An 11,522-nucleotide genomic window follows, 5' to 3' on the forward strand; every position below is an offset into this window, starting at 1 on the left:
AGATGCGTGAATTCCAAGTTGTTCTTCCTAGTATCCATGATGTCCTGCAAAGGTGTTACCTAGGTTAAGGAAAGGGCGGTCAATGATTATTAGAGGAGGCAATTTTGGTAGAGTTCGCCACGTTTTATTTGCTTGTCACGGAACCAAGGAGATGTGTCTGTCTCAAGATTGACCTGAGAATCAGCATATTATTAGGTGTTAGACATACAAATTATTCGACTATAGCTCTGCAAACATCACCTGTTGCTCCTCTATGTTCAATGGCGACTTCTTTTCAGGACCAAAGAAGTCCACAAAGGCTTCGGTCAATACCTTTTCGTTCAGATCCATGTGTCCACCACTGGTATTTCTGAACTCCAAGGCTCCCTTCTTGTCCAATTGCTTCAAGCCGATCCAGTCCTCTTTGTAGATATCTCTGTCCCTAAGGCCAGTCACTTCCATACTCGTCATGTTGACTTCAGCAAACCAGCCGCTCTCTTTGGGAATGACAGTTTTGTCCTCGTCAAAGACATACATAGCAAAATTGTCCAGAGATGCCAAACGCTGTTTATATTCTGCACTCTTATTGTGTCTTTCGTTGTTGATCTTTGCAATGAAATTGCTGTTTTCCAGGTAGTTCTTTGTGGGCTCTCCAGTGGTTTGGTTCGTTTCTTTGTAGTATTGTGCAGGGACAATGTTGCCTTGGACCCACTCGCCGAATGCATTTCCTTTGATGGCTGCCATGGCTCCTTTGCATACCAGATCCCATGTACCACAGTTTTGGAATCTGGCAATGCCGTTGTGTTGAGATCCAAAAGTGACTAGACTTCTCACGCTGATGCCAGGGCATGTTTCGATCAGACCACGGAGGAACTGTCCACCTTGTGAGAAGCCTAAGGCATCTATCCGTGTGTTGTTTGACGAGAAGGACGAGTTCGAACTCAAGGTGTCGCACACAGAGGCGAGTTGTGTTGTGAGGTTGCCAAAGAAAGTGGCGCGAGAGTCGGCTGAGCCGTCGTCGGCAAGGCGGATGGGGTAGACGAGGGTACCAGGATGGATCTCGTCTGCTAGAGCAGCGACATCTGCGATTCCATCGGCGTCGTAGCGGTCGCCCAAGCCGTGCCAGATGAGGAGAGGGAGAGGTTTCGCCGAGGGTTGAGCGGTAGGTAGGGCGGCTGCGAGAGGCAGGAGAGGAAGGGCGGTAGTGAGACGCATGGTCGAAATGAGCGAGAATGCTGTCCTCTAGTCTTTCGAGTCTCTTGATTATTTTCTGTTTCGTGAATGCTGCAAGTAGAGTGTTCAAGTCGAAAGTGGATTCGCAATGCGACCAACGGCAAGCGCGTCATTGATCTTCAGCGCGGAATTGCCTCCGTCATCGCTGTCAGCAGGTCGACCCTGCTCTTCAATACTTTGGAACCATTGCCTGTGCAAAACACGCTTTTCTTCTTCCTACATGTCAGTATACTGGCTCTCAACCCGAAAAAGCTGAGTCACACTCATCCCCGTGAGTGCAAAAATAGTTGTGTGCAAAGCGATATCTAGCTGATCTCGAGAGCTTCGACCATGGCCTTCGCGACTTGGGCTTGCAGATGACTTCCTCTGTTGGGCAGTGGGGACTATCTCATGTTTCACGGAGGAGTCATCCTACTCAAACAGCGATCAGTCAGTCGACAAGTCTTATCTGAGGAACGACCGACTTGTTTAGATACAGCTGCCGCCCACACTCGAAACCTGGATATGTGCTGGTAGTGATTAGATGGTTGATACCACTTCTCAAAACTGTTTCTTCGACCCTGCACTGTTCAGGACTATCAAAAGGGAGATCTTCAAGTCAAAGACATCAAGCAATTGATCTATGAGAAGAGATGAACACCCGTACAGAGTAAAGAATTGATTAGATGGTATTGCTGGCCTTGCCGACTTAGATTCGAGACGGTGGCTCTTGATTAGGACAGTTCGAGACTACCAAGCAGCCTCTTGTCGGACGAAACCTTCTCTGGGACAGGAATACCGCGCAGAAGAACTGGGACCCGAACGAAACGGCCACGAGAGTCTGAGACCAGGGGGAAGTCAAATCCCTCGAGGCTCGGAAGCGACAATATCACAGGAACATCGTACGACAGAGGAATGACTTGACCTCAGGTAGCTCACTATTTTGGTGGACATCTCAGGGCGAATGTTCGATGTAGGGGCGGGAATTGTTCCCTGGTGGTCATAAACAAGTGTTGCGCTTGGTATCCTTCTTCTTGGCCTTGAAGTGGAGATGAGCAATTCGATCCGTAGGTCAACCATCGGGTAAAACCAGACAGGGCCAAGGACATTATAATATGCACATGGGCGCATCTTGATAAGGTTGCAATCAAACCATGGTAAGAGGACTTGGGCCGCATTTGTGTTCAAGACTGGTAGCCAAGGAAGAAACGATAGAGATGAGGCCGCAAGATACATCTAAATCTCTTGAGACACACGTAAATCAAACCTCAATCTTGAGAAAGCGGTCGATTGCTTGCGTCGTTACGTCGAGAAGGTGCGACTGTAGTTGTCGTTTTTTCGTTGGACGCTGTTGTCGTGTTCCTCACTGTGTTTTGTTTCTTCCCTTCACTTTTCACGACCACCATTATAAGTCCACAGTGCTATTGACAAGTACTTCGCACACAACCACCACCATCATCTTCTTGATCTTGTTATCACAACTCTCTTATGCAACAGTCGCGCGGACATTATCTACAACTACTGCACGACAATCTTTGCGTGTCTCTGAGCGACACCACCGCAACAACATCACACACCTCAATTGCGCTGCTCTGTTCTACCACCACCACATCGCAGCATCTTGCACCCTCGCCGCGCAGCCCTAGTCCATCACAGCGGCAGCAAAGAGCTGTCATCAGGTCCTCATCAACTATCAACCCCTAAGCCGATCTCGTTCCTTGAGCCACTGAGTCTAGATCATCGCCTTACAGCAGAGAGCGCGCCCATCAGCCTATTTCAAGACTGAGAGAGCAAGTTACAGGCCATATTTTTACACCTCGTCGACACTCTCAGTACACATCGATTGCGCGAGGATCGCGACTACCACCTTCTTGATCCAACTCCTTAGCGTCTCTACCCAGCGCCTTTGCCACGAGACTAACGACCACACATCGGCACATCATGGCTGACCGTGTGTTGTACATTGACCCGACATTGCGCCAGATGCGTGATGCTCTCGAGAACGATGGCTTAGGTGCGTTGCTGAAGTGCATCATGGAGGAAACGCACGGCATCGGTTCAGAGGCAGATGCTACGATGCTGCTCGCACAAGTTGCTCCTAATATGCTCAGAAGCATACTCCTTAACAGTCTTCCGGTAGACGTCGCTACTGGTCGTGTCGTCCTACAACCTTGGGAGAAAATCAGTTTCAGATCACAGTACGAGGACGAACTGGAGCCGGGAATTTACATTAACATTCTTGCGCCCCGAGATGGATCACCCCTAAGCCTGGATGAATTAAGTCGATTCCTTGAAGGTTTGGAAGCAGCTGTGTGGGGAGCTAATATGTTTGATGCGACCGATATCTGACCTTGACGAGTCCTACCATCGCTTTCACAGCGGAAGCTCGGAGGAGCTCCTCTGCGCGATCAGGGGCTCGAATCTGGTCCAAGATCTCAACGAGTTCCTCGGCATCAACAAATTCAGGCTTGAACACGCACGAGCACAGAACGCAACACACATGGCAATCCTTCCCCATTGTGATTCGGCACGCAACATTCACAGCGCCTGCAAGGAACACTACAAGTTCAAGGTACCAGCACTCTTAAGTCTAGCAAGATGTGTTCTTGGTGCTTTGTTCCCGGACAAGCAGTTCAGGTTGTTCAACTACTGTCTGTTCAGAGCTTTCACAGCCTCTCACCTCACAATCGGGCAATCAATCGGCCTCCAGCTTACTGGATCTAACGGCAGATACGGCGGGTTCAATTTCACTGCACATGAAGATCCCGGCGCAGCTGAGACTGAGGCTGAGATCAAGAGAGAGCCAGAGATCACTGAAAGTGAATGGATGACGGTACGTGACCGTGATATCACCTTGCTGGATAAGTTCGATCCTCTCTTGGCCGAATCTTGTCGTCACCGCAGGTTTGGCGTTCTCATGCAATTGAGAGTCGCGGTTCAGGCATTTGATGAGAAACTTGAAGACGACATCAAACAACTCGAACTTGCCAGGCTTGAGCACCATCAAAAGTCCTATGCGGTACACCACACAGCAAACTATCGCCAGCAACCTGAAACACTCGACCAAGAGATGATCGCGCATCAGGCTCTCAAACTGTTGACAACAGAGGAGGGCGAGAAGATCGATCGTGCTTTGGACAATCTATCGAGTCAATTCACAGAAGCTGGCTGCGAAGCTGAAATGCAACGTCTGACAGGTGGTCTGTTCCCGGGCAGGCCCTCACTCTGAGCATCGCTAGAGGAGGGCGGAACCTGCTACTCACTCTCCCACTGGAAATTTCTCCATTTGGGGACGACCCTGCTTCTATTCAACAATTTACACGGCGTCTTGCGCCGCTCTGGGATCGGAACAGGGGAGATCTACAGTTGCCGACCCCCAGCTCTTTGATCACGACTCGAAAACAAATCCCCTTTTCCATTCTGGCATTGCTCCGGAAGCTCCGAAGGCAAAGCGTATCGCACTCTTGAATACCAGTTTCCTTTCGTACATGTTCAGACTGCCATAAGTCCTTGCAGTCCACAACACAAAGTAGAAAAAAGCAAAACCGAAGAAGAGAAAATTGTTATCAACATCGCGAGAGAAACAAGATTGACATTCGACAAAACACAAATACACTGGCACCACCACTTTCTTTCAGCACACGGCTCTGATTGAGACTATACCGTGTAACTTTTCAGCTTACACAACAACTTGAAGGCCCTTGGCAAGCAGCAGAGGAGGATCAGGCATCTGCTGTAGGTCTATTTTCATACCCCTGACTCTTGGAGATTTCCGCGTGATTTTTTGATTCTGTAGCCTACCACGTCACGGGGAGGAAGAGGGAAAGGAGAGAGAAGAAACCGGGATGAGGAAACACAGAAAGAACGGAAGCAATCACAAAATAATGGAAGGGGGATATTGCTTCTGGGAACAACTTTTCTTCGCATTGACAAAAGCTTCGAAACCAGTTCGAACTACTGCTAATGCTAAACTTTGGCTCGAAAAGATAAAATTCCAGAAAGAATGGAATGGTCCGATCCGCCAAAGATCCTCTTCAAACACTCAAAATCTCTCCTCCTTCAGAAAAAAGCTCCATCGAGAATGTTAAAACGCTAATGATCCAGAAGACAAGTTTACTTGCGGACGGGGTTCTTGAGGGTAAGAAGACCGGGGCGGTAAGGAAGGTTGTCGTAGGAAGCAGTCGACTTGGGGTCACGTCCCTGGTAGAGGAACTGGAGGTTGCAAGGGTCGACAGTCATGGTCTGGTCAGCGTTGGTGCGGACAAGGTCACCGTGAGAGATGTCGTTGGTCCAGGTGGCACCCGAGTTAGCCTTGCCGGCGAAGGGGCTGCTCTCAGAAGTAGCCTGAGGAGTCCAGGTACCGCCGAGGTTAGTGGCGGTGAAGGAACGGAAGTAGCGACCGTTGGCACCCTGGGCCTCGACGATCATGAGGTACTTCTGCTGGCCCTTGAGGGTGTAGACCTGAACGGCCTCGAACAGGTTGTTGGTGGTGTCGCTCATGACGACGGTGCTGGCGCTGCCGAAGCTGCCGGGGAAGTTGCCAATGGGCATGCTGGCACGGTAGATCTTGCCGTTGTCGCCGGCGAAGAACAGGTACATGTTCTTGCTGTCACCAATGACGGTCTGGTCAATGGGGCCAGTGCCGGAACCAGAAATGGTACCAGTGAACAGAGGCTGAGCAGCAGACCAGCCGTTAGGGTTGCTGGGGTTGGTCGAGGTGCGGTAAGAGAAGGTGGTGGGTCCCCACTGGTGAGCAAGAATCCAGGTGTTCTTGGGAGCGAAGTGGAAGAGGGTAGGAGCAACAGCAGACTGAGGCAGCTTGTTCTGGGCAGCGCTGCCCATAGCAGACCAGTCACCGAAGAGACCGAAGCTCATACCGCCGTAGTTGCTGGAGTCGTGGTAAGAGGCGTAGACGATGTGCTGACCATTATAGTAAGTGTTGGTCAAATCCTTGATGGCGACCCAGCCGTTCTTGGGCTGAGCGAGAGCACCAGTGGAAGACCATTGGAGCTTGGAAGGAAGGTCACAAGTCTGAGCAGAGACGGAGCCGAGAAGCATAGTGGCCGACACCAGGCCGGCCTGAGCAATGGAAAACTTCATCTTGAAGGGTTGGTTAGAAAGGTAGTGAATGAATGGAAGTGTTGGTGGATGGCGGATGAGAAATGTCTAGCAATGGTGGTGGATTCTATATTTTATATGTTTCCATGCTCGCATGAGAACGGGTGAGTATGGAATAACCATCTCGACTGTCGATCATTAGATTCTTGTGCAGGTTTCAGGCTGAGTGGTGAGCTCGGATGCTCTTGTTCATTCAGTTCCTGTATAGCCGAACGAAACGTGGAGTGCATTTAGAGTGTGGGGTAAATAGGGAACTTTGATGTCGACATGATGCTTAATTCCCACCTTAATGGGGTTAAAACGAACGCTGATTGGTTTGTAAAGGTCCGAGAGTCGTCTGGCTAAAGTCGCGATGAAACCCATACTTTGCATCGAGGCGAACCTAGCGCATGTTACCTTCCCGTCCAAGTAGAGGATCTCCATCTGTTCGAAACACGAGGCTCGGGTTCGAGAACTAGTGACATTCTGTTTATACACGGACGTGGCTGAGTGAAGTCCTATAACGTGTGGCTTACTCCTAGCTCGAGCTACTTCGATATAGTTCGTCTGTTTTTAGGCTGAGGATGTTGAAAATATAGATGAATTTGGTCATATCGCCTCGACGTTGGCGAGTCTCGGACGAGAAGCGGCAAAACACCCACCGGGGGTTCATCTATCCAGATCCACGAGATGTCAATAGTGCCAAAGAAGACGGACCGAAGGCATCGGGTAGGACAGAACCTCCACGCGAGGTGCTGAAACAACGAAGCCGCAGTCTAGAGTGAACATAATCCGGGGTAGTTCTCATCTCGACGTCCGTGAAATCAATCTAACCATGGCGCTCACAGCTGTCACTTCAGAAAGCGAACCGGACATGACAGTCGTTCTAACCAATAATTAACGACTTTTCAGGGCTTGCCGCTCGAGTCGAGTAGCATTAAGGACATCGCAGTTTCCACAACCGAGACGCTCACCGTAAAGCTTCTCGGTCCAGGTCGCCATTTCGAGAAGACTTTCCAAGATTTCAAGAGCCCCAAGACTGCAGCATAGGTAGTGTTGATCAACCGCTCTATTGATTCTGCAAATAGCCATCGGTCAGTCTTGGCTGTTTCTTGGATGCAGTGAGATCATGTTTCGATCCTGTACTCCATGAGAGTTGGCATCTGAACACATCCAACCAACGAAGTGATTGTTCCCTGTGATGAATTTTGGCTTTATTGCATCCAGTGCTAAAGTGGCTCGCTTCGCTTGGATTGCTAGCCTGGCTCGATAGTACTGAGGTTAAACAGTATCCTAAGATTTTGTTCTATTGGCTTCTGGGCTATGGTCTGGTCCGTATCAGCAGACATGCCCTTGTCAAGTAATCTCGAGGTTTCCGAAGCATCCGCAGGGATGAGGCTGACGGGTAGCAGTTCTGGAAGGATGCTTCTATGTGTAGAAGACACAGTACTAGGAGGCAAGAACGCCAGGCTGTCGACCTTGAGATTGTATTCCTGTGCACGATTGAACGTCCTGAAGACGATTGCGCAGAAAGCATGGCCTTCAGACAACAATCCTTCGGCATAAGGGTTCTCAGCTCGGTAGTGTTTGCGCCATCTCAAACATTCAATATGGACAGATCCGCTATGTTTGCGATCAAAAGCTTCTGCTGGGTGACGAAGTCATCAGATTGCTGATGAGCACCAGGATCGAAGCTCAACCACGTTCCCACCAGTCTGCATCGTCAGCGAGCACCACGACAAGATCATTGGTGGAGATATATGTCCTCGATGGAGAATTCTTTTCGGCTACAATTTGAGGCAAGTTGCTGTAGCGGCGACTGGTGTGACAGTGGGCGTCAGTGCAAATTGATGGCCACGCAGTGGCTGCTCGGGTGGACATCATCCCTGCAGCGCTTTGGTGATACACTGCTAATTTGAAGATGGCGGTCGAGTTCGGGTCAGTAAGGTTGCGCGTAAGCCAGTTTTGGACATGCGTTCGGTTGTCAACAGGGCTGACTGGCAGAGCCAACCAGTGGTCATGTGCTATGCTCTTGTCCTCGCGTAGCAGTGATATGCTCTGTGATGTTGTCCATTGAAAGTCTGGATGGCCTTAGTATACTATAAGGCTTCGTATGCACGACAGTCGTCGGCTGTGATCATCAGTGCCTGGATATATGATCAAGGCCGGAACCTGTGATGTTCCATCAATCAGATATGCAGCGACTTCACCTCGCCGGCGTCTTGGATCTTGTATACAGACTTGATGTCGACAGTCGATCACGCCTCCGTCACACACCGGACCAAGCCTCGATTGAATCCTGCCGTCTCAAGAGCCAGTATGCGTCTCTGGACTCGATGATAACCGATCATGTCGAGTCTTCTCAGAGGTGGAACATGATCGTAGGGTTGTGGTCTTGCGAATGTCTAGTCTCGATTGAAGTGACGTTCCAAGATCCCGCGATTTATCCAAAGTGGTATTCTTGGCAGGCATTCGCCTCGCACCTTCCAACTGTACTTCCGATCGCACGAGTATCCAATTCTCCCAACATCAAAACCCCCAAACATCATCATCTCCCAAACCAATCTTGATTCCTCTCATTCCATCTTCCTCAATACATGGCACCAGAACTACTAAATCTCTGATCCTACACCTCATCATCTCTAACCTATCCTTACAATTCCAAGGACACCGGTTTCTCTCACAGATCATTCCTTCATTAATGGTTTTCAACTCTTCACTTACAACACATAATGTGCCATCCCATAATGTCCTATGGTCAATCACCACAAAAATAGTGGTATCAATTCGGTCATCTGGTGATGTACAAGGTATATATGTGATCCTTTGGTTGCAAAAACTGGAGATGGAAGTAATGTTTCATTCGACAAAGTAGCTGTTTAGTGATTCTGCGGAGGGTGTGATGCCGCGGTTAAAGGTTTGTTGGTCTGGATAGAGACATAAGACCAGACAGTTTTGGAGGTTGCCGTCGACGTCGCGAGGGAGCATTGCTAGCGCATTGTTGAGCTGATTTAGCTTGGTCAGTATTGTTTACATGAAGTTGCTAGAACGCCCAGATCCGGATGGACTCACCTCCGCTGGAAGTTGAGGAATTGTGCAAAAGATTGGGTAGTAGCCGATTGTTGACATAAAACGGTACGAAAGTGGGACGATGCAGAGTATCACTCTTTCGAGGTACAAGTTTGTGGTATACGTTAGTCGGCAGGCGAAGGAAGAAACATGATTTGTGTGGTTCGACTCGAGGTGCTTGCCTGAAAGCCTCAACCACGCTCCACACGACTATCTTGAGAGCCCGTGCACTATATCAGGCAACAGTACAGACACCAAGATGACCAAAATGTCAGAATGTCTTCTGGTTGTGCTAGCAATGATATGTTGGAGGTTGTATACTTGATCTTTACTCATCGCCGAACGCAAAACTTTTCCAATTGGCAGCCAATTGCTTGACCCCGTTTTCCAGCTGCCATCCCTTGATTTCACAAATCTTTCTCACAACCTCCTCCAAGTAGCCATCCATCCTTTCGCCAGCAGTGTGCAAATCACTCTCTATCAAGATCCTGTCGTCAGGAACTGCCTTAACTGCGTCTTCCGTCTTTGCAACTCCTGCATGCGAGAAATTGATGACCGAGGAGAATGAAAAGAAGATTTTTGCTGGGATGCGTGGATCCAAGTATTGTTTAATCGTTTCTGGTGGTCCGGAGTAAGAATGTAGGCAGATACGTGGTGGATATGGTGTTGGCTTCCTCCCTTCCTCTCCACTTTGAGTGTTGCCTTCAGGGGCTGAGGCGCTGACGGCTTCTTGCTTTTTGCGCTCGCGTTTACTGAGAAGCTTTCGCTCATGCCCTTTCCAAGTTTCCTGTAAAGTGTTGAAAACGACACCGTGAGCCTGGACGCCATGCACAGAGGTTGCGCGTCCTAGTTCTCCTGCGAGGTGTAATTGGGCTAACAGGACCTTTTTCTGGTGGTCCATAGACACACGATATGGTGACAAAGATCTCCCTTCTCTTCCACCTGGTGTGAGAGCTTCATCTCTCTCGCTCTTCTGACCTGGCAGCCAGGCTTCGGGGATACGAAATTGCTTGTCCAGACCAACTTCGCCAATCAAAGCCAATGGGTACTTCTTAAGGTAGTTCTTGGTTTCGTCAAGGAAGACCGAGAAGGGGCGAGGATCAGGAAGGGCGAGAAGGAAGTCGCGGTCGGTAGGAGTTGGGGTGAGTGCGGATTGGTAGTGTTCAATCTTTTGCTCGGGAGTAAGAGTTGTGGTGTTGGGGTAGGTTTCTTCATCAAACATCTGATGTGAGAACCAGGGATGCCAGCCGAAACACGGTATCACTTTCTGCTCCGAGCTGTGCATGCTTGTCAACACTCTTGGTTCCTTTCTGACGGCGGCGACAGCAGTGATGAGTCTGGGTCGAGGTGTACCTTAATTACTGTACCTACCTCCAATCTTGCTCAGACTTTGTCTTGACACCTAACTTATCGGCAGTCTCAGCTACTAACTCCTGGTCCTGAGCACGTGTGGCCATGATGGTCAAGATTCTAGCATGCATGTCCGGGATTGACGAGATGTTGGCGACCGTGTCTGTCGGATGACAGTGGGCATCGTAGACACCAAGATCCCAAGGGAACGACTCTTCTGATTCGTCTCCCATGTTGGTCTTCTGCTGCTTGTTGTATATTTGTGATGAGGATCAAGAGTGGTTGGTCAGATTTGGAAATGTTGCTTTCCCCAGCGATGACGTTTGCGAAACGTCGAAGTCGAAAATGTCGAGGAGCCGCATCCGAGGTCTCTCCTTTGCGTCGCCATCGCCTTATCTCTGCGCGTGAGCAGTCGCACAACCTTATTCTTACTCCTGGCTACAGCAGTCGTAGATTCAGTAGAATCCTTGACGAGTCGAACGTCAGATCATGTCAGGTCATGTCCATCTGTCAATTGTCGAATAAAAGACTTTGCTCTCGAGGTCCGGAAGATGCGGCCGAAGATGCTGTGATCAAGGGGTAAGATACGCTTTACGGCGGATCAGGCCGGCGGAGATTAAATTCTAGCAAATCGGAGGCCTCAGATCCGAGGGGTTCAACGCGAAAATGGTTCGATTTTGTTGTGGTTGATGCGTACAATTTAACGCCTGAGACTTTCTTCTGGCGCGCCATCCTATCGCGACCTTTGCCATTGTAATCTTTTCTGGTTGGCATCGGGGAGGCGTTCATTCATTCCTTCTTGACATCGCCCCTCT

General features: G+C 49.6%; 4 protein-coding genes across 4 annotated transcripts; 1 reads left to right on the top strand and 3 right to left on the bottom strand.

Moving 5' to 3' along the window:
- Positions 1-219: 219 nt before the first annotated feature.
- Positions 220-1,194, bottom strand: M437DRAFT_59957 (alpha/beta-hydrolase; the record flags this gene model as incomplete). The annotated part of the gene is made up of 1 exon (XM_041023667.1): positions 220-1,194. One exon carries the CDS (start codon positions 1,192-1,194, stop codon positions 220-222), a length of 975 nt encoding a protein of 324 aa, XP_040875212.1.
- A 1,938-nt stretch (positions 1,195-3,132) lies between these two features.
- M437DRAFT_88799 (uncharacterized protein) lies at positions 3,133-4,420 on the top strand (the record flags this gene model as incomplete). Its single annotated transcript, XM_041028904.1, has 2 exons — positions 3,133-3,501; positions 3,551-4,420. The coding sequence occupies 2 exons, from the start codon at positions 3,133-3,135 to the stop codon at positions 4,418-4,420; spliced, it is 1,239 nt and encodes a 412-aa protein (XP_040875213.1).
- Positions 4,421-5,304: 884 nt separating this feature from the next.
- Positions 5,305-6,291, bottom strand: M437DRAFT_88800 (glycoside hydrolase family 62 protein; the record flags this gene model as incomplete). The annotated part of the gene is made up of 1 exon (XM_041028905.1): positions 5,305-6,291. The coding sequence occupies one exon, from the start codon at positions 6,289-6,291 to the stop codon at positions 5,305-5,307; it is 987 nt and encodes a 328-aa protein (XP_040875214.1).
- A 3,394-nt stretch (positions 6,292-9,685) lies between these two features.
- M437DRAFT_59985 (Metallo-dependent hydrolase) lies at positions 9,686-10,940 on the bottom strand (the record flags this gene model as incomplete). Its single annotated transcript, XM_041023673.1, has 2 exons — positions 9,686-10,634; positions 10,729-10,940. The coding sequence occupies 2 exons, from the start codon at positions 10,938-10,940 to the stop codon at positions 9,686-9,688; spliced, it is 1,161 nt and encodes a 386-aa protein (XP_040875215.1).
- Positions 10,941-11,522: the final 582 nt, after the last annotated feature.

This window comes from Aureobasidium melanogenum (assembly GCF_000721775.1).
Source record: "Aureobasidium melanogenum CBS 110374 unplaced genomic scaffold scaffold_35, whole genome shotgun sequence".
Classification (NCBI taxonomy): Eukaryota; Fungi; Ascomycota; class Dothideomycetes; order Dothideales; family Saccotheciaceae; genus Aureobasidium; species Aureobasidium melanogenum.